We start from the raw sequence: 21,801 nt of genomic DNA on the forward strand, positions 1-21,801 counted from the left end.
TCAGAAAACATCTTAAGGCGGCCCTATTCAGGGAAGCTTTTAATGTATGATATTTTAGTGTTTTTTGGTTTCTGTGGAAGCCGCCCAGAGTGGCTGGGGAAACCCAGCCAGATGGGTGGGGTACAAATAATAAATTATTATTATTATTATTATTATTATTATTATTATTAAATTTAACAAACAAAGAAGCTTCATAAAGGCTGTCTCCCCACCCCTCCACTGCTGTTGTATCTGAACAAATCGTGAGCACAATGCTCTAATTCAGAAACGATCACAACTGTTGACAATAATGTCTCTATCTCTCAACAATCCTGTAACTTTGCACCTCAAACCTGCATGTTTGATACCTCTGTGTGTTGTTTTGATACCTGCCCAGGAACCTTTTTTTGCATGTAGATTCAGGTTGAAGGTTAGGCTAGAACCCTTCTCCCTTATGAGCTAGTTTTCTAACAATCAGATCTCATTCACGTTTACTCAAGAAATAACTTCACTGATTTCAGAAGGATTTATCACCAAATAAGCATGCATAGGACAGCAACACAAATTCAGGGAGTTGTTTACAGAAAATTTTATTAGAGTCTCAACAGAGCCAAACCACATAAGCATACACTAGAAAATGATCTGCATATTTCAAGAGGGGTGTTCACAAGATTCCATGACTTTAGCACAAATTAATTAATCTGGAAGAAACATAAACCCTAAATCCTACCCTTTTAGTCACTAAATGGGATTAGGACCATAATAACCATTCCACACTTTACGGAACTTTCTCAAAAACCACTTAACCAATCAGTTAACTCCTTAACGCACTCCTCTTCCCATAATCCGGGTGACTGGGGAGATCCTGGAAGCCGCACTCTTTGCATCATTTAGTGACTCAGACAGCATGCATTAGATTCTTTAGTCTAGAATATATTCAGAGGCACAATGAGACAATTGTAAAAAGACAGGAATGCAAATCCTCAATGGGGTATCCAAGAGAGTCTCTGAAATGTGCTTATCTCATCGGTAATCTTCTGCATGTTCCTTTATTGTCACATCACGCTGTCTGGTGTTCTTAAATTCACAAGGCATACCTAAAACCAGAACCCCAAGTTCAACATAAAAAGCTCAGGCCTTAAATAAACGCTAAGTTAGGTGGTCTTTTTAACATAGAAGATCATTCTTAATCAGGGTGCTCAAAATAATTTTTGTGACCATTTCCTAACCCCCCCCCCCACACACACACCCTGCCCCTGGTCCCATTGGCGAACATTCCAGTTGGCAAATATGCTTTCCCCCGCAGTGACCTATCATGTAACACTGTTCCTATAGGGCAGTGCTAACTAACCTGTGGCTCTCCTGTGGCTGTTGGACTCCAACTCCCATAAGCCCCAGCCAGTATGGCTAACACATCAGGGATAGTGGGAAATAGAGTTCAACAACACTAGAGGGCCACCAGTGTTCAAAATTCATTTTGCAGGTGGCTATTGGCCGCTTGTGAAGCGAAGATGCCCATTCACCAGGATGGCACATGACATCACCATCTGGAGGTGCATGCCTGGGGATCCCTGGATCTTGACTGTTTTCACATACTAGCAATGCATCCTGTAAAATTACCATATTTTTTGCTCTATAAGACGTACCAGACCACAAGACGCACCTAGTTTTTGGAGGAGGAATACAAGAAAAAAATATTCTGAATCTCAGAAGCCAGAACAGCAAGAGGGATCACTGCGCAGTGAAAGCAGCAATCCCTTTTGCTGTTCTGGCTTCTGGGATAGCTGTGCAGCCTGCATTCGCTCCATAAGACGCACACACATTTCCCCTTACTTTTTAGGAGGGAAAAAGTGAGTCTTATAGGGCAAAAAATAAGGTATATTTTATCTGCACAATTTTAGAAAGCAATAAGTCATATTGAAAAATGTGTCTTTTGAGCTGCCTGGCCCCAAAATGGCAACCAGGCATTCCGTTTTGGCGGCTGTAACCCTGGTTTAACGAGCCATTTGGTGCGTAACTTTTATATCTGAGTTTCTAGCACTGTTAGCCACTCCCTGCTCTAGGGTTTTCTATACTGCAACACTCCAATGCCACGTAATAATGGCTCCCCAGAAAACAGTTTTTAAATGCAGCACCAGCTTTGAAAATGCAAGGCTCCTCTCCAAGTGATTTCCCTTGCCTCTTTCCCTTGTCAGGCTTAACCGAGGTTTAAAGTCACCAATCCAAGCACAACCCTTAATATAAACTATGGTTCTACCATAAACCTGAAACAGAAACCATGACTTTAAATGGATTTGTAAACCACGGTTGGCACTAACTGTTGGGCTTCACTACAACCAACTGCAAGTAATAGGTAGTTGTCAGGGAACTGACATCAGAGCGAGAGGCGAAGGGGAGGCTCCCAGATTCTGCGGGCGAAGGACCCAGCACCAGGGGGAGAAGCAGCTCGGTAGAGGAGGAAGGAAATCAGCGCAACACCAGGGATAAAGGGGGGCAAATGGGGGAAGCGGAGGGAGAGCTCCGGGATTCTTCTCTGGACATTAGCGAGGAGAACACAGGTCCTCCACTACCCACGCCCACCCTGCGCAGAAGACTCCCGCGCAGTGAGAGGAGGAGGCGACTGGGAGTCAGACAGCTTCTATGCTGGAAAAGGTTTAAGAAACATCCACAGACAGATTCTGCTAGCGACTGAGACAGCCACGCGGAGATGGGCTGTGCAATCGGAACGGTTTAACCAAGGCAATTAAGCCTAAGGGAGGCGGCAGTTTACGCACGAGTAACTCATACCCATTACAGTAGTCATGCACTGAAACGTATTTTTTCTTCCTTCTTTTGAAAAGGAAAGAGGAACTCATTTCCAATCCAAACAGGGTGAGAAATTCAGAATGAAACAAAGAGTGTCTCACCAGCTGAACTATTTAGGCCTGGACCAAACATATATGAACTTCACCAGTCTCTTCCCAGGAAGGAGTTCCTCTGACCCTGCAATCTGTAACCCTTGAGGAAGGGCTTTAGCTCACTGGAAGAACATGCACTTTGCATTTTAAAAGCCCTAGGATTCAATCTCCAGCATTTCCAGGTAAGGTAGGAAATGTTTCCTGCCTGAAACCCAGGGAAGTTGTTCCCAGTCTATGTCGACAGCACTGAACTAGATGTCCAGTGGTTTGAGCTGGCATAAGATGGCTTCATCTGTATGTTTTTAATCCAATGATGAAGGTGACCTGAAAATAGCAGAGCCTTTAATCAGTATCCTCTGGGCTCAGAGCGCTCATCTTGTCCTTGAATGATTGCAGTGTGGTTCACATTTTCAGTAGTTCGCATATACTTAAAACTAAAATCTTGTTTAGCAGTTATCTGCAGAATTATCAGTGCCTGGATGCAATTTTTGTATCTATCAACAGAAAGCCAAATCGGAGGGGGCGCCCATTTCGAAAAAGCACTTTAGAGAGGGATAATGAACTTTGCTCACAAACAGATGCTCATTTTCTTTATGGGATGATTGGCTTGGTTAACAAGATACTATAAATTTAAGAATGGCAGGAACATAGCATTGGGCTGAAGGGATTCTTAACTGTGTTTTCTCAGTTATTGCCCCTTGTTATCATTGATGTCTCTGTCACAGTCAATACAGTGGTACCTTGGGTTAAATACTTAATTCGTTCCGGAGGTCCGTTCTTAACCTGAAGCACCACTTTAGCTAATGTGGCCTCCTGCTGCCGCCGTGCTGCCAGAGAACAATTTCTGTTCTCATCCTGAAGCAAAGTTCTTAACCCGTGGCACTATTTCGGGGTTAGCGGAGTCTGTAACCTGAAGCGTATGTAACTTGAAGCGTATGTAACCTGAGGTACCACTGTACTCAGATTGTGACCACCCTGAGGGCAAAGAACTGTCATTACAGTTATACCTCATGTTACGTTTGCTTCATGTTACGTTCTTTCAGGTTGCGTCCTGCGGCAACCTGGAAGTACCAGAAAAGGTTACTTCCGAGTTTCACTGCTCGCGCAGAATCGTTAAATCGCGTTTTGCGCAGGCGCACAAGCACCAAATCAGATATGACGCTTCAGGTTGCGCTCTTTTCATGTTGCGAATGGGCCTCTGGAACGGATCCTGTTCACAACCAGAGGTACCACTCTAAAGCACCCAGTACACTGATTAAAGGTAAAGGTAAAGGGACCCCTGACCATTAGGTCCAGTCATGACCATCTCTGGGGTTGCGGCGCTCATCTCGCTTTATTGGCCGAGGGAGCCAGTGTACAGCTTCCGGTCATGTGGCCAGCATGACTAAGCCACTTCTGGCGAACCAGAGCAGCGCACAGAAACGCCGTTTACCTTCCCGCCGGAGCGGTACCTATTTATCTACTTGCACTCTGACGTGCTTTCGAACTGCTAGGTTGGCAGGAGCAGGGACCGAGCAACGGGAGCTCACTCCGTCGCAGGGATTCGAACCGCTGACCTTCTGATCAGCAAGTCCCTGATCAGACCCTGTTATGTTGACAGCAGAAACTCTAACCTAAGAGCTTCACCCTGCAAATCAACAAGGGCCTAGTGCATTAACAGATGCAGGAAAGAGCAAGCTTTATGTCATGAATCTGACCACTGCGTCCTCTGAAATGACTTCTACTGGCGCTTACTTCCAGGTATGTAGAAGCAGCAGCAGCAAGCCAGGTCAAAAACTAACCACAGTCTAAGAAAAACGCAAACGAGCCAAAACACACATTTGAATAAGAGCGAAATTAACTCATCCCCCCTCCCTCCATCTTTATGAAGTACATTCCCAAGTACTTTGTTGAAAGAAAAGTCCCATAAACACATTGCTTATTAAGGTCAGAAGTTTGACTTGATTTTATGCCAACATACGCTCCTCCTGCCAAAAATACTCTTCCGGCGTTCTGACTCAAGTCTGCATTACTAAAGCAGGAAAGTATCAACTGGTTACACACAAGTAATGAATTCAAAACAAACCATCATCAGAAAGTCTCCAGCTATCACACTGAAGAGAAGCTGTGAGTCACCACCGCAACCATAATCTCTTTGTGTTGGCTGTCCCCTCGCCTGTTCCCACAACTGAAACCTAGACTAGGGGAGGAGAGTGAGGCAGTCATTTTGCAACTCTCTCTTGCAGGGAGTGACTCAGAATCACTCTTTGCTGGGGCTCAGAGGGGACCACAACAGTGGAAGTAGCTTTCATAATTAAGGAAGAAATCATTCCAGCAAACCAGTGCATCGTTTTTTTCCTTAATTGCCTCTCTGCATAAAGGTCATTTGCAGTGATGCAAACTTTCCGGAAAAAAACTTGAATCGGAAGACTTTTCCTAGGGCAACGTGCACTATAAAATTTTCAGTTTTCATCCCCAAAAATTCAGATGTCCCTAGATAGTGTGTTCAAATTCAGCATGTTTATTTTTCCTGCATTAAGTTTCAAATACTGTACTTTCAAATATTTGTTTACATTTGACATCCATTCATTGCTACTAATTTATTATTTTTCTTGTTTATTTTTCCTGCAATTAGTAAACAAAACTGAAAACTTTGAAACCGTCAAGTTTCACATATTGTATTTTCAAATATTCTATTATCAGCTGAAATCCATTCACTGCTGCTAATTGACTTATGAAATAGACATTTTTCCATGGAAGTCTGCTAGGGTTATTTTCTGCTCCACATCACTGGCTAGTGTCATAGCGGGGGAAAAGAACCCCAGACAAGTTTATCCAAAGAGGGCCTGAGTGACTTATCAGTGGCTCCCTTTGAATTCTATGGGGATAAAGCAAGCTAGGACACAGTTAAAAGGAGACTAAACCTGAACAGTTTTCAGGATTGCCGGTGTACGACTGCACAATAGCTTAGGAGGAATTCCATGTTGTTGTACTCCTCTAATGGCTCCACCAGTGCAAACATTTCAGCTTGCCCAACAGACCAATCTCCCCTCTCTGTCCTCCATGCTGTTCTAGGAGTTCTCCAGACACCCCAGAGCTGATCTGGGATGGCACCCAGGGGCTGGAGGGAGCCCCGTTTCACTAGGGCAAGGTGATCCAACACTTAACCTTCGAGACCTTTTTGGCAGCCCTTGGCAAGATTTGATGCCCTTTGTACCACCTTTCCAAATCCGGGTAAGCAATATGCTGGGCTTTGGGAAGCTGTCAAATTTTGGCCTTGTTGGGGGGAGCATGACATGGCAAAGTGTAGCCCGCTGGTTCCATACTCTTGCGGCCCACTTGGTATGAAAAGTTGGACCGCCCTGCGCAAGCAGAATGTGTTGCCCTGGCTGCCATGAGCACACCTACATAGCTGGATCCGGCCCATTATCTTTAAGATAACTGATGGGGTTTGACAGAGGCACAGCTTCCCATAGAGGGCACCCCCAATATCACCTCTGGTCAGCATTTGTATTGAAACAACACAGAAACCTACCAGACTTGAGGGGAAAGGGGGATGAATATACCATATTTTTTGCTCTATAAGACTCACTTTTTCCCTCCTAAAAAGTAAGGGGAAATGTGTGTGTGTCTTATGGAGCGAATGCAGGCTGCGCAGCTATCCCAGAAGCCAGAACAGCAAGAGGGATTGCTGCTTTCACTGCGTAGCGATCCCTCTTGCTGTTCTAGCTTCTGAGATTCAGAATATTTTTTTCTTGTTTTCCTCCTCCAAAAACTAGGTGCGTCTTGTGGTCTGGTGCGTCTTATAGAGCAAAAAATATGGTACATGCCATATGCAGTAATCCTTCTTGTTGGCTACTGTCAACATTAAGAAACCAAAAAAGCAATCACCTCCACTTAACATCCCCCCCCTCCTTACAGGCAATTTTGATGAAAATTCTAACATCAGATATTATTTGGGGTTTTTCATCTTAAAAGCCAACGATTGAAACACATCCCCTAAATCAATTTGCTTTGCAAGTATTCCAAAGTATTAAGAATACATCCACATACTATTCATCAGGTCTGCACAACACACAGGCCCACCAACCATCTTTTGTGGCTTTCCCAAGCTCCCCCCCCCCCCCCCGCTTTTTTCAATCCTCAGCATTTAGTCGCAGGCAGGGGCGGGAGTGGTGGGCGGGCAGGGAGAATACCAAACACTTGGCTGGCCGCAATCCTATGGTTGCTTTTGGAGGCTTGTTAAGATTCAGAGCCTCAACATATGTGAGCACACACATGCCGCACACATAGGAAGTTGCCAACCTGACTGAAGGAAGAACAGAATACGGAATCTAATGAAGAAACAAACATGAACTCTCTATGAAAACACGAACAGGAGCCAGCAGAAGTAAATCAGTTCCTTTGGCTGTTTTGTACACCAGCATATGCAAAAGCCGCACAAAGGGAGGCAGAGAGGGATTTTTTCACAATAACGCCTGCTAAACACAGCAATGGGTGGGAACAGGTGATCCTTTGACCAAGTGATATAATTGTGACAAGGGTGCATGCTGCTGACAAAGTGAGGCTATAAAAATACGCCAGGTATCACTGTTATTCAGGCAAGATGCAGACAGCCATTTTAACCACGTATCTGTACCTGATGTTCACAAAACACCAACTTATCACTTGACTGGAAAATACAGATGACTAATATGCTTCACGGCAACAGAGTTCGCTGGGGGTGTATTCTGTATGGACTTATTTGCACCACCATAGTAAGAATTTCACCGCCTACGTCAAAGCGCAGGTGAATCCTGCATTGTTCTGCTAAGCGCCGAGGGAGAATTTGACATTTTCAACCCTGACCAGAAATCTGGGGGGAACAGAGAAGTGCAAAGATTCCTCGCTGCTTGGCAGGATGGAACACGGAGCACATACAGGTAAGCAAACTTATCCTGGGGTAACCTCTCTCACCTGGCAGTAGTCAGGTTTCCAGGTGAGATTACCTGCATCATCTTGCAACGCGTCAAGCAGCTGCAGAAAGACAGATTGCATCTATCTATCCACCCGCTTACGAGGCAATTACATGTGCACACTCGATATTAACCCAGTAGCGCACGCACACACACACACAAAAGAAACATTAAAATAGCATTAAAATATTCTTACCTGGGAAAGTATGCGGGTGGGGCGACCCTCTTTTAAGGCACTTGGAACAGAGGACATGCACAGTATAGTACAGGCCTGGCCATTCTTGAAGCAAGACATTCAGTTCTTCCACTAGTGGGGTTATGGCTTGCCAGGCTGTCCATATATTTGGTAAGGATGCATGACTAGCGATAGACAAAGTATCTGGCTGCTGGGTGCCTTTGGCAGGTCTATAACTTACTACGACAGGTACCTTCCCCCTGTAGGCATAGATCTGGTATTTCCCATCAGACCGCTGAACCACGTGGCTGTTGATCTGGACGCTGTAGCGGGCAAAGAGCCCCGGTGGGAAGATGAAGGGGAAGCTGTACTCAATCTGCAGCTGTTCAGCGACAAAGGACTGCCCACCCAGGTTGGAGCCATTGATCCACGCCTCTGCATGGGGCATCTCGTTCTTCACATAGCAAGGGAACTTGTACCATGCCGTCGCCCCGTTCAAGGGCTTGGACTTGGGCTTGTTGACGCAGTAGCAGAGACCCATCTTCTCCAACAGCTCCAGGATCAGCTGCAGGTCCTCTCTGCTCTGGATGTGGGGTTTGAGGAGCAGGCGAATGACATGGGCGGGGAGAAGCCCGTGGAGCAAAAAGCCTTCCACATAGTGGTGGAGCTGCGTGGCCTTCAGGTCGTCCACGTGGGCATTGCCAAGCAGTTTCTGGAGCAAGACCGTGGCATCCCGTTGGCAGAAGACGTTGAGGATGTCAATGAGCCTGGGCAAGTTGTGGAAAACGTATTCCCGAAGGGTGAGGTGCTCCTCAAAGTAGAGCAGCTTGCCGCTCTCGTGCAAGTAGGAAAGAGCGCTCTGGAGACGGTCCTCCGTCAGCCCTGCCTGCAGGCCCAGCCGAGCCGAGTCCCACCAGCTGAGCCACAGCTGCTGAGCCTGCGGTTGGAAGTGCAACTCCTCCAGCACCTGCCAGGACCGTGGCAGCACTCGGTGCAAATTGGGAAAGATGTCTCTATGCTCGGCTACCGAAAGGAGCTTCTCTCGCAAGCGGCGTACCTGGCAGCAATCCCAGCAGCTGATGGGCAGCACCGGGGAAAGGATTTGGGGGCGGTGGTTGAGCAAATACTGGAACTGAGCTTTCTTGCGCCGCAGGTTCTTGTCCGACACCCCATAGAAGGCGACGTGGGGGCTGGAGCAGCGCAGGTCAAAATCCTGCCCCAGGGCTTCGTCTACCTGCTGGGCCAGACTCTGGAGGCCCTCGTAGTCGCACTTCTCCTGCCGGGAGATCTGGCGGTGGATGTCTAAGCACTTCTCTTCCACCTCCCGTTCAGCGCACAGGTCAGCGTGGGTGCCAACCATGCACACCACGGCATGGGGCACCTTTGCCCCCAGCCAGTGAAGGAAGTGCCCCACGGAGGGATAAAAACACTGCGGCACATAAGTGCTTAGGTTCACCACCAGCACATAGAGGGCTCCCGGAGAGAGGAAGAAGGGCTGGATCACGTCGTAACTTGGGTCTCCCGCCAGCTCATACACAATGAAAGTCAGGCCCCTTTCCACGTCTGCAGTCCAGTCAGTCACCTCTATGCCTTTGCTGCTGCCTGGCAACCCGGCTGCGTAGGGAGCTGGGGGCATAATGGGCCGTAGGGGAGGGTAATATCCTAAGTGCGCCTCCCCATTTATTTTTGGGGACGGGGCCAGCGGAGCATCGTCCTGCCGCTCAGCAGCAAAACGTCCCACCTGGGTCTGCCCAGCAGCTTTCGGGGAAGGGTAGAAGAGCATGTCCCACTGTTCACTGGAGATACATCCCAAATGGGAACATTTCAGGGTCGAAGCTGGCAAAGGGGAAGCCTCTGGCTGCTCAACAATGGGGCGACGGTGTGGCTGTGCTTTGGGGGAAAGAGGCTGAGGGGGCAGGTCTCTGAGGATCTGCATGAAGCACCCCTTGGCCCGAGCTCTCCCAGCGTCCTTGCAGGCTGCAGCGAAGGACAGCTCTCCATGCCCTTGTCCCTCGTCCTCGTCCTCCACGAGGCACTTCCGCAGCAGCGTCTTGCCTGCGTTTTTCAGGCCCATCAGGACCAGCTTGAGCCGGGGCTTGAGGGCAGGCTGGGAGTGGGCCAGCTCCTGCTGATAGGCCGCGATGTAAGGGATGCCCTTCATGCAGACCTCGTAGGGGGGCTGAATCAGAGGGTTGTCTTTGATCTTCCAGAGGCTGATGCGGTTGAGCTGGCCAAAGCCCTCGGGCAGGATGGCGATCTGGTTGCCCTGCAGGACCAGCTCCTCCAGGTGATGCAGCTGGACGATGGAGTCGGGCAGGTAGCGGATGCGGTTGTTGTCCAGCCACAGGGTCCGCAGCTGGCCCAGCTGGCACAGCCCAGCGGGCAGCAGGGTGAGCTGGTTGCGGCTCAGGTACAGCTCTTCCAAGCCAGGCAAGGCCAGCACAGCTGCGGGGAAGTCCGCCAGCAGGTTGGAGGAGAGGTTCAACATCTTGAGGCGCTGCAGGCCGCCAAACCCGGCCGGCAGGCCTCTCAGGTGGTTCCCGTCGAGCATGAGGCTCTCGAGGGCCCCCAGCTGGCACAAGCCTTCGGGCAGGGCCGCCAAGCCTGTGCCGCTGAGCCACAGGATCTTCAGGCGCCGCAGGGCGGCGATGCCCTCGGGCAGGGCCCGCAGGTGCCGGTTGCCGGAGCAGTCCAGCTCCTCTAGGGAGCCCAGCGCCAGCAGCGCCGGAGGGAAGGCGGGAAGCTGGTTGTGGTCCACGTCGAGGGCGCGCAGCTGCTGCAGGCGGGCCAGGGCCTGGCCGGGCAGGCGGCTGAGGCGGTTGAAGCTCAAGTCCAGCTCCTCCAGCTGCCGCAGCTCGCCCAAGGCGTCGGGCAGCGCTCCGTCGCCGCCGGCACCCAGCTGGTTGTGGCTGAGGCTGAGCTTGCGCAGCCCGCGCAGCAGCGCCAGCGCCGGGCCGTCGTCGCGCAGGGAGCGCAGGCGGTTGTGGCTCAGGTCGAGCTCGGCCAGGCGGCCCAGGTGCCCCAGGGCGGCGGCCGAGGGCAGCCTCGCCAGCCGGTTCCTGCGCATCGAGAGCACGCTCAGGCTGCTGCCCACGGCGGCGCACAAGCCCTCGGGCAGCTCCTCCAGGCCGCGCCCGCTCAGGTTCAGCGTCTCCAGCGGCGACGGCGGCTCCTGCTCCTGCTGCTGCAGCGCGGACTTGGGCTCCGGCTCTGCCCGCGGGCCGCTCTCCTCCCGGGAGCCCAGCTCCAGCTGCCCGAGGTCGCTCCGCAGCTTGCCGGCGCGCAGGGCGGCGTCTCGCCACAGCCGGGCCGCTTCCTCCGGCCGCTCCGTCTCGGCCATAGCGCCGCCGCCGCCGCCGCAGTCCTTAGGGCGCACCGAGGCGAGAGGAAAGATGGGCCCGGGCACCAGCGCCGCCCCCGCCGCCGCCGCCGGGCTCCCCGCCGCAAGCCGGGCCTCGCCGCTGCAACGTAGCGCGGGGCTTCGCCATGGAGGAGGCTGCGCGCGTCTTGCGCTAGGCAAGGCTGCTGGCCGCAGGGATGTCCCGTCCGCCGCGCCTCTTCCTCCGCCGCCGCGCCCGGAGGAGCATCCTTTCTCCTGGGCGGCCGCTCCCAGCAAGGCGGCGCCGGCGGATTCCCGAACCGGGACTGAGGGGAGGAAACGGGAGGAGGTGCCCGTGGCGGCAGCGGCGGCAACAGCAGCGCCGCCCCTCGGCGCGTCAGTGCACGCCTGGTCGGAGCCGCCCTTGCAGGAGGAAAGGGCGCGCCAGCTTTTCCTCGCTTCCCTTTGCTGCCGGCTCACGTCCCTGAACGAGGCTCGTCCTCCTCATCCAAAGGAGGCAACTCCGAGGGGCCAAGGTCCCTTAGCACCCCCCATAAAATATTTGAGGGGGGCCAGGCCCCCCAGTTGATGGTCATTGCCATTCAAATGGAGTGTGCCTGCCCGAGCCAGGATTTATGTTGGGAGGGCAGGCTTTATGGGGGGGGGGGCAGAACCTCAGTTAAGTATTTTTATTGATTTATGGGGGCAACTGCCCCCCTTCTCCCCTGGCTATGCCCTTGCATGTCCTATGATTGATTAGGTGGGGTGGGGCTTATCTGCCCGCCCCCCCTATTTTATTCAAGTTGGCATTCCTGATGTCCCCTAAGGTTCAGACCTGCAGGAAGCCAGGGTGTTCCAGGGACAGGTGTGCTGCAGTGTGAAAGTTCCATCTGTGTAAAAAAGATAATGATAACTAAGGTAAAGGTAAAGGGTCCCCTGACCATTAGGTCCAGTCGTGGCCGACTCTGGGGTTGCACGCTCATCTCGCTTTATTGGCTGAGGGAGCCAGCGTACAGCTTCCGAGTCATGTGGCCAGCATGACTAAGCCGCTTCTGGCGAACCAGAGCAGTGCACGGAAACGCCGTTTACCTTCCCGCCGGAGCGGTACCTGTTTATCCACTTGCTCTTTGACGTGCTTTCGAACTGCTAGGTTGGCAGGATCAGGGACCGAGCAACGGGAGCTCACCCCGTCACGGGGATTCGAACCACCGACCTTCTGATCGGCAAGTCCTAGGCTCTGTGGTTTAACCCACAGCGCCACCCATTCACACATGCAAGGCAGAGCCAACCATTTAGTAGAAGTTGAGAGCTTTTAAATTCATTTTGGGGAGCGCTCCATACCTCTCTCTCTCTCTCTCTCTCTCTCTCTCTCTCTCTGTGTGTGTGTGTGTGTTTGTGAACTGGTTCAATCCATGAGGGAAATTCTCAGGAACAATACTTAACTGCCAATGTGGGGAAACCTTTGGCCTGCTTAGTGTTGCTGAAGTACAGCTCCCATCAGCCCCGGTATGTGCAGTGACCAGTGATGATGGGAACTGAAGTTCAGCAACATCTGGCAGCCCAAAGGTCCCCAACACCAGCACTACTGAAATAAATGAGAGCAACATGGGATCACTACTGCAGTTAGACAATGGTCTCGCCTCCTTGTCCTTCTCTACACTGCCCAACCCAAGCTTCTTGAGTTCTATTCCCACTTCCTTGTGGAGGAAGAAAAGATAGCAGTTAACTATTAGAGACCAAGGTTCACACAGGTGTCTGTTTATTTACTTTTCGCTTTTGCTAACCCTTCCTCCAAGGAGCTCACAATCTACCTCACCCCAGCAGCCTTGTGAGGTTACCGTAGTTCAGGTTGAGATATGTTTGTGATCATCCACTGATGATCCGCTGTGATCCTTGAATAGGGGAAATAATAACCTTTTATTTAGACTGGTAAGGGTTTCTGATTAAGATATATGTGTGCAGTATTTGAAATCAACCACGAAAGAGATCACAGGTTAAAATTACCTGTGTCCCTTTTTGAAGTTATAAATGATGAATTTCAGCAGAGTGAAATCCCTTCATTTACTCTAAAAAAAATCCCAATAGTTTTGAAAAGCATCTAACCTAAGCTGGTTTCAGTTGCCTTTTCAAACCTGTTTCATCTTCCCAGCCTCCCTCTCCTAATCCCTCTGCCCCTTAACTCCTTCAGCTCTGACCAGTGAGAGGGCTAACACCAGTACTATAGCCAGGGACAGGCTCACTCACTGGAATGTGGCTCGCTCCTACTGCCACCAGTAGGTCATAACCACACATAAAAAAGTCCCTTGCAGCATTAATACAGTGGCTGCAAATGTCTTTATTTTTGACAGGGGGTCACTTCAGGGCTTTGATGGGAAATGAGTATTTTCTTTCCAAATTAAACCATTCTGGAAAGACAAGGGAACTGAATTTGTAATCCACCCAAATCTCATGGAGTACAAGTTACAGGAACATGACCTGCACAGGGAATAAGGGAAAGACTATAGGAAGAGGGGCTAGTTTGGATCTCAGTGGCTCCCATTGAATTCTATGCAGCAAAGTAAATGGGCTGTACAGTTGGAAAAGTAATATGGGGTACAGCTGGAAAGGACAGCAGTTGCTTCTCACTCTTATGTATACATAACATTCTATGATAGATTGAATGAAGCCTGGGTGCTTGTTTTTAAAAAAAGTTGGCTTAAAAAGAAAGAAAGTGGTGGTTGATTTTAAATCATTGCTCCTGTTTGTAGCATACTGGCCGCCTTTCCCTTGAAAATTGCTTTGTTGAAATATAATGCCTGGTTGGTGGATGGAAAAGGTTTGAAGGACGCCATTGACCAACCGTCTCTCCTGCCTGCCCCCATAAGCACTCTTATTTTAGTCAAGCAAGCGATATTCTCAGAGAATATGCCTGAGTGGTTCAAGGAACAGATTTAGAAGTGATGAAAAGGAAGATATGATTTAAGCTCGTCCCCCTTCTTGGAACTGAAGGCCTCAACATAATTAGCAGTGATGATTGAAAGCAAAGCCCTATATGGACATTCTGTTTGCTTTCAGAGATCACTGCAGTTCAGGTTATGCTGACTGGGAAAAGGTTTGAACTCGACCAGTGAATGCATTTTAAAGCCACAAGTCGTGCCTCCTGCTTGTTTGGTAGGAGTTACCTCAAGAAAAAGTTGTCTTGAGTCCTGTGCCTTTTAATAGTTGAACAGATTTTCTCTCCCCTACACAGCAAGCTTTACCAATCAGAATGCCTTCTTCTGTTCTACTATTAAGGAACACTGTCCTCTGCAATTCATCCTAGCGTATTGGTTTAAAATGTAAAGTATAGCATTGCTGACATACGGCCTTCAACAGCCCAGCTTTTCCATTCAGACTTGGTGGGTATGCAGCCTAACCCATCTGTAGCACAAAAAAGGTTGTTGTTGTTTAGTCGTTTAGTCGTGTCCGAATCTTCGTGACCCCATGGACCAGAGCACGCCAGGCACTCCTGTCTTCCACTGCCTCCCGCAGTTTGGTCAAACTCATGCTGGTAGCTTCGGGAACACTGTCCAATCATCTCGTCCTCTGTCGTCCCCTTCTCCTTGTGCTCTCAAACTTTCCCAACATCAAGGTCTTTTCCAGGGAGTCCTCTCTTCTCACGAGGTGGCCAAAGTATTGGAGCCTCAGCTTCAGGATTTGTCCTTCCAGTGAGCACTCAGGGCTGATTTCCTTAAAAGTGGAGAGGTTTGATCTTCTTGCAGTCCATGGGATTCTCAGGAGTCTCCTCCAGCACCATAATTCAAAGCATAAATTCTTCGCTATCAGCCTTCTTTATGGTCCAGCTCTCACTTCCATACATCACTACTGGGAAAACCATGGCTTTAAATACACAGACCTTTGTTGGCAAGGTGATGTCTCTGCTTTTTAAGATGTTGTCTAGGTTTGTCATTGCTTTTCTCCTAAGAAGCAGGCGTCTTTTAATTTTATGACTGCTGTCACCATCTGCAGTGATCATGGAGCCCAAGAAAGTAAAATCTCTCACTGCCTCCATTTCTTCCCCTTCAATTTGCCAGCAGGCGATGGGCCCAGTGGCCATGATCTTCGTTTTTTTGATGTTGAGCTTCAGACCATATTTTGCGCTCTCCTCTTTCACCCTCATTAAAAGGTTCTTAAAATCTACAAAAGATGTAGATTTTCCCAATCTGGAACCATTCATGCTCATCCCCAACATGCTGCTTTCAATTTAGAGTGTTTCTAGATTCTGCTATTCATGAGGTTGGATGTGCCTACTTGTTATGTGTTTGAAAACCCTCCTCTTCTTTAGGATATCCACATGTTTCCCTCCCTGCACATGGTCCAAGTGAACGAAGAAGGAAGTGGTGCTTGTAATCTTGATATACACCCACTCACAACATCATTGGGCAGATGTGGATGTGCTCACCCACACTCAAATTGTCAGGACTGCCGACAACTGTTTTCAAATGGACACACTGCAGGGGAATAAAAAAATCAATCTGCAATGAGCTTTCAATTTTGGAATGAAACGAGTGTTTTCACTGTGTATGCACTATACATTTACAGATGTTCAAAACATATTCCTCCAAAAAAATTCCCTGCATTGCAAGCGGTTGGACTAGATCACCCTTGTGGTGCCTTCCAACTCTATGATTATAACCCTTGACAAACTAGAGTGCCCAGAATTCCTTGAGGGAAACAATGTGCTTTGAAGGCACACGGCAGGTATCACTTAATGAGTCCCATCAGCAGAAGACCTGCACTAGGAGTAGCCACAATGGCATCATTAATAGACTTTTAGGATTGCAGAGTTGGAAGGGACCCTGAGGGTCATCTAGTCCAACCCCCTGCAAGTCAGGAATCTTTTGCCCAATGTGAGGCTCAAAACCACAACTTAGAGATTAAGAGTCTCTTGCTCAGCTGACTGAGCTATTTGCCCTGGCGTTTCCATGACCTAGATGATAGAGAGGGCATCACTTCGGTCCCGCTAGCGCAGCTGTGTGACTTCACCCCTGGAGGTGCACTCCATTGTTTCTTGAGACAGAAGAATGCCAACAACTCTTGGAAGCCTTGACAAACTACAGTTCCCACGATTCCTTGAGGGAAGCCATGACTATAATGGTAAAGGTAAAGGTAAAGGGACCCCTGACCATTAGGTCCAGTCGTGACCGACTCTGGGGTTGCGGCACTCATCTTGCTTTATTGGCCGAGGAAGCCAGCGTACAGCTTCCGGGTCATGTGGCCAGCATGACTAAGCTGCTTCTGGCGAACCAGAGCAGCGCACAGAAACACTGTTTACCTTCCCACTGGAGCGGTACCTATTTATCTACTTGCACATTGACGTGCTTTCAAACTGCTATGTTGGCAGGAGCAGGGACCGAGCAACAGGAGCTCACCCCGTCACGGGGATTCGAACTGCCGACCTTCTGATCGGCAAGTCCTAGGCTCTGTGGTTTAACCCACAGCGCCACCCGCATCCCTTGACTATAATGGTATGATACTGCTTTAAGTGTACAGTGCAGGTGGGGCTTTAGTTGGATACAACTCTTGAGTTTATTCATTTGGTTTGCTCATATGACATTTATGCAGCATATTTAAATAACCAAGATGGTAGGCTGGTCACTTATGCCAACTCATTTGCACTGCAAGGATAGCGCTCCACTGGGGTAATCCTTAGCAAGCCCTAAGGAGCAACACATTTTCTGGCTGTAGTCTTGAAGTCAAAATGCAGAGGCATAGTTGTGTTGAAGAAAAACAGCAGAGAACGTTGTGGTACTTTCAAGACGAAAACAAATGCATCTATGCAACTCGTTTGCCCAATTTGGTATGGTGTCCATCTGCTTTCAGTTGGGGGGAAAGAGAAAGAAAGAAAGAAAGCTGTGGCTGGCTACAAAGAAACAATTCCAAAGCACAATTCAAAGTGTTGGTGCTGACCTTTAAAGCCCTAAACGGCCTCAGTCCTGTATACCTGAAGGAGCGTCTCCACCCCCATCGTTCAGCCCGGACACTGAGATCCAGCGCCGAGGGCCTTCTGGCGGTTCCCTCATTGCGAGAAGTGAGGTTACAGGGAACCAGGCACAGGGCCTTCTCGGTAGTGGCGCCCACCCTGTGGAACACCCTCCCTTCAGATGTGAAGGAAATAAGCAACTATCCTATCTTTAAAAGACATCTGAAGGCAGCCCTGTTCAGGGAAGTTTTTAATATTTAACGCTGTACTGTTTTTAACACTTGATTGGGAGCCGCCCAGAGTGGCTGGGGAAACTCAGCCAGATGGGCGGGGTATAAATTATTATTATTATTATTATTATTATTATTATTATTATTATTATTATTATATTTTTTCCTATTCCTAGCATCAGCTGGGAGCAGGGGTGCCAACTTGAATAAAATATTGGGGAGCCCAGGTAACTGATCACATAACACTGCACATGCACACCACTTGACTGGCAACGCCCATCAACTTGGGAGGGTGCGACGGCCCCCTCAAATATTTTATTGGGAGGTGGGCCGAACAGACCTCGGCCCCTAGGCTGGGAGTGGTTTTAATTAACACAGCTCTCTCAATCCTGAGTGAGGACGGATTTGGCAGGGGGACATGGGAACGGCTGCCTCAGTAACAACTCGGACGCAAATAATCATCAGTGTGATCTGAGCTTGCAAATGCACCCAAGAGTTGTTACGATGAATGGCTCACACACTGATATAAACGGATCTCTTTATCCCTCCTCCTCTCTCCCTCCTCTCTTTCCCTGCCTAATGAGCAAACAGTTTGCTGCAGTACACAGGTAGGATTTCCTCTCTCCTCCCCATCCCCTTGGGAGTCTGCTGAGTGCTGCTGAACTGAGACAGTTGTGTATATATTATTCATGCCTCTCTGAAACACAAAAGTAGGTGAGCGCTTGCACAGAACACATAAATACCACAAAGCGTTCCCCTTTTCCTGAAGACAGGAATGGAAGAGATTCTTGGGGACATTATTCTCTTGCTATCTGCAGCTAAAGCAAAGCCCATAAGAAAATTCCTTTCGTCCTCATGCCCAACTTAAGTACAGATTGAATTGTATTTTTTCCTGTTCATCCTGTCTTACTCCCCCCCCCCCATTTCCTTTCCTCCTGTTTTCACCCACTGTGGCAATTCAGCTCAGAAGTTCCTCAGGACACACAAACACACACACCTTGTTGTTGTTGTTGTTTAGTCGTTTAGTCGTGTCTGACTCTTCGTGACCCCCTGGACCAGAGCACGCCAGGCACTCCTGTCTTCCACTGCCTCCCGCAGTTTGGTCAAACTCATGCTGGTAGCTTCGTGAACACTGTCCAACCATCTCATCCTCTGTCGTCCGCTTCTCCTTGTGCCCTCCATCTTTCCCAACATCAGGGTCTTTTCCAGGGAGTCTTCTCTTCTCATGAGGTGGCCAAAGTTTTGGAGTCTCAGCTTCACCTCTCAATAAAGCACCATATGAATGGAAGGCACTGAGTCAGCCGGTAGATTTATTATCTTGTTCAGTATTTAAATAATAATTTTAATACAATTCATTGATAAATGGCAGTTAGTGACTACTATTGCATCAAACTGAATGAATTATTGCCCTGAGTTGCAGGTACAAATACACACACGAGGGAGGGAGGTTGTAACAAGCAGTAGACATTCACACAAAAACACAACATCAGAGGTTCATTCACCTGTGTGTCTTCCAGTGCAACATATGTCGTCATCTGCCAACAATGCCTGTTATGGTGCCCAAACTCCACCACTTGAGGTCGTTATCTCACGATAGGGCCTCCTCTGCAAATCAATACAGTGGTACCTCGGGTTACATACGCTTCAGGTTACAGACTCCGCTAACCCAGAAATAGTACCTTGGGTTAAGAACTTTACCTCAGGATAAGAACAGAAATCGTGTGGCGGCAGTGGGAGGCCCCATTAGCTAAAGTGGTGCTTCAGGTTAAGAACAGTTTCAGGTTAAGAACGGACCTCCGGAATGAATTAAGTACTTAACCTGAGGTACCACTGTACTATGAGAAAGTCAACTATAATCAGAACAGTAAGTCTAGATTTGCGGCTATTTATTCCCTGTCCCCTCAGCATATTTAGCAGAACTGTTTCTTCATTCAACCAATTAACACCATAATTTCCTTGTGTCCTTGTAGTGGGGATGTAGTGGTAGTGAAGTGAGGCTTTTCTCTCAAGCACACTAAGGTGTAGTTAAGGCAGGAGTTTCAGTTGGCAGTTATTTTAAGTGCTGCAAGTATGCCCTGAGTTGGGAAATAACCGTTAAAGCCCAAGCCAGGGGAGTGATGTATCCCAGGGCCAGGGCACGCTGAGAAACATTCCACGCCAACTGAAAAAGGATTATTCCATGTGAATCCAGTCCTGAGACTAAAGGCAGAGGTTGATTCTCACAGCCAGGTTGACTTACAGCCAATCCTATGAATGTTCATTCATTTCAGTGGGACATTTTTCCCAAGTGAGTGTGTCCAGGATTATGGTCTTAGGCAGGGGTCAGCAAGGTTTATCTTGCCTGGCCCATGATTTTCAGTGTCTGTGCGTGTTATGTAGTGTAGTTTCACCCTGGGCCAACAGGGGGATACTGTATATAGTTTTCACTCAGGTCTGTAGATAGTTTTCACTCAGGTCCGCGTCTGTTATTTTAGGCGGGAACTCTGGGCTGTTGTGGTTACAATGTTGACAGCCGGCTGCCTATAAATACAGGCCGGCTGAGCTGTTCGCAGTCAGTTCTATTTCAGCTTACCATAATAAAGAGCTACTTGAAGAAATCGCTGTGCCGGCTGCTATGTCAACCCACGACTTAACAGTGCGCAGATGCAATTTCCGGTGCCGCAGAAGTGAGTCCCCGCGTTGCGCTGATTTAGTGCAGCGTGCAAGCAGGCAGCTTGGTTCAGGGGGCGGCTCATGGGCCAGTCAAACGACCTCTGCAGGCCGCTTCCGGCCCATGGGCCTTAGGTTGCTGACCCCTGGTCTTAGGTATTCATTACATTTCTAGGAACTCAGTTTCCTTCAAGGAACTCAGTTTCAGTTTCTTCATGTCAAGCAGAGACATCACTGAGCTTCTTTGATATTGCAGCTCAGAGCGGAACTCGACCTCAGAGACCAGGTTAAGGTGGGCTCAGTTCCCAACAAACACCTGTTAAAAGGAGAAAAAACTTGTGTGCGGGGAGATATTTAGGGTCCTATGTAAAGAATCCTATGTAAAGAGTCCTATGAAAAGAATAGGGACGCGGGTGGCACTGTGGTCTAAACTACAGAGCCTAGGACTTATCGATCAGAAGGTTGGCGGTTCGAATCCCCACAACAGGGTGAGCTCCCATTGCTCGGTCCCTGCTCTGCCAACCAAGCAGTTCGAAAGCACGCCAGTGCAAGTAGATAAATAGGTACCGCTCCAGTGGGAAGGTAAACGGCGTTTCCGTGCGCTGCTCTGGTTCGCCAGAAGCGGCTTAGTCATGCTGGCCACATGACCCGGAAGTTGTACGCCAGCTCCCTCGGCCAATAAAGTGAGATGAGTACCCCAACTCCAGAGTCATCTGCGACTGGACCTAATGGTCAGGGGTCCCTTTACCCTTTTTATGTAAAGAATCAGAATGCAAAGACACCATAAAGCACAACATTTGGCTTACTGAGTGACCTGACTGCCCCTTTGAACTAAGAGCAAAGGAAGGCATTACATTTTAAGTGTGCTCAAAGCGGTACACACATTCAGAAGTACGTTTCCAGAGCGCTGAACATGTGTTCAGACCAGTGGTGTAGCATGGGTTTGTAGTTTGGGGCTGCACAGGTGGGGGGGGGGAAGCAGGAGTGAGGGAAACAGAGTACACACACACATTCAACTGCCTAAAGGCGTCTGGATCACCCAGGAGATGGCAACTGCAGAGATAAGAAAAGAAGAGTAATTTTGTTGTCTGGAGAGGTCCACTTCCTGGTTTGCATGGAGAAGCCGTTTCAATGGAGCCCAGCATGCAGTTGCGTTGAGGCAGCACCGGGTGTTGAAATACTGCGCCCCTAACAATTTTGCATAGGGACGCGGGTGGCGCTGTGGGTAAAACCTCAGCGCCTAGGACTTGCCGATCGCATGGTCGGCGGTTCGAATCCCCACGGCGGGGTGCGCTCCCGTCGTTCAGTCCCAGTGCCTGCCAACCTAGCAGTTCGAAAGCATCCCCGGGTGCAAGTAGATAAATAGGGACCGCTTACCAGCAGGAAGGTAAACGGCGTTCCGTGTGCTGCTCTGGCTCGCCAGATGCAGCTTGTCACGCTGGCCACGTGACCCGGAAGTGTCTGCGGACAGCGCTGGCTCCCGGCCTATAGAGTGAGATGAGCGCACAACCCTAGAGTCTGGCAAGACTGGCCCATACAGGCAGGGGTACCTTTACCTTTAACAATTTTGCACCAGGAGCAACTGCCCGTGGGTCCCCCCACGCTGTGCCCTGGTTCAGACTCAATACTGTACTTAAGTTGCTACAACTGCCATCTGCCTTAGATGTCAAATGCTCT

The 21,801-nt window shown here is 49.3% G+C and overlaps 1 protein-coding gene across 1 annotated transcript in view; it reads right to left on the reverse strand.

Annotated features, from left to right (window-relative positions):
* Positions 1–11,632, reverse strand: part of MFHAS1 (multifunctional ROCO family signaling regulator 1) — a 55,995-nt gene extending 44,363 nt beyond the window's left edge. Inside the window, exon 1 of the mRNA XM_083481702.1 lies at positions 8,007–11,632. Coding sequence (XP_083337828.1) covers positions 8,007–11,325 — 3,319 coding nt within the window. The 5' untranslated portion in view covers positions 11,326–11,632. The remainder of the gene's footprint in view (positions 1–8,006) is intronic.
* Positions 11,633–21,801: the final 10,169 nt, after the last annotated feature.

This window comes from Podarcis liolepis (assembly GCF_965112155.1).
Source record: "Podarcis liolepis genome assembly, chromosome: 17".
NCBI lineage: Eukaryota > Metazoa > Chordata > Lepidosauria > Squamata > Lacertidae > Podarcis > Podarcis liolepis.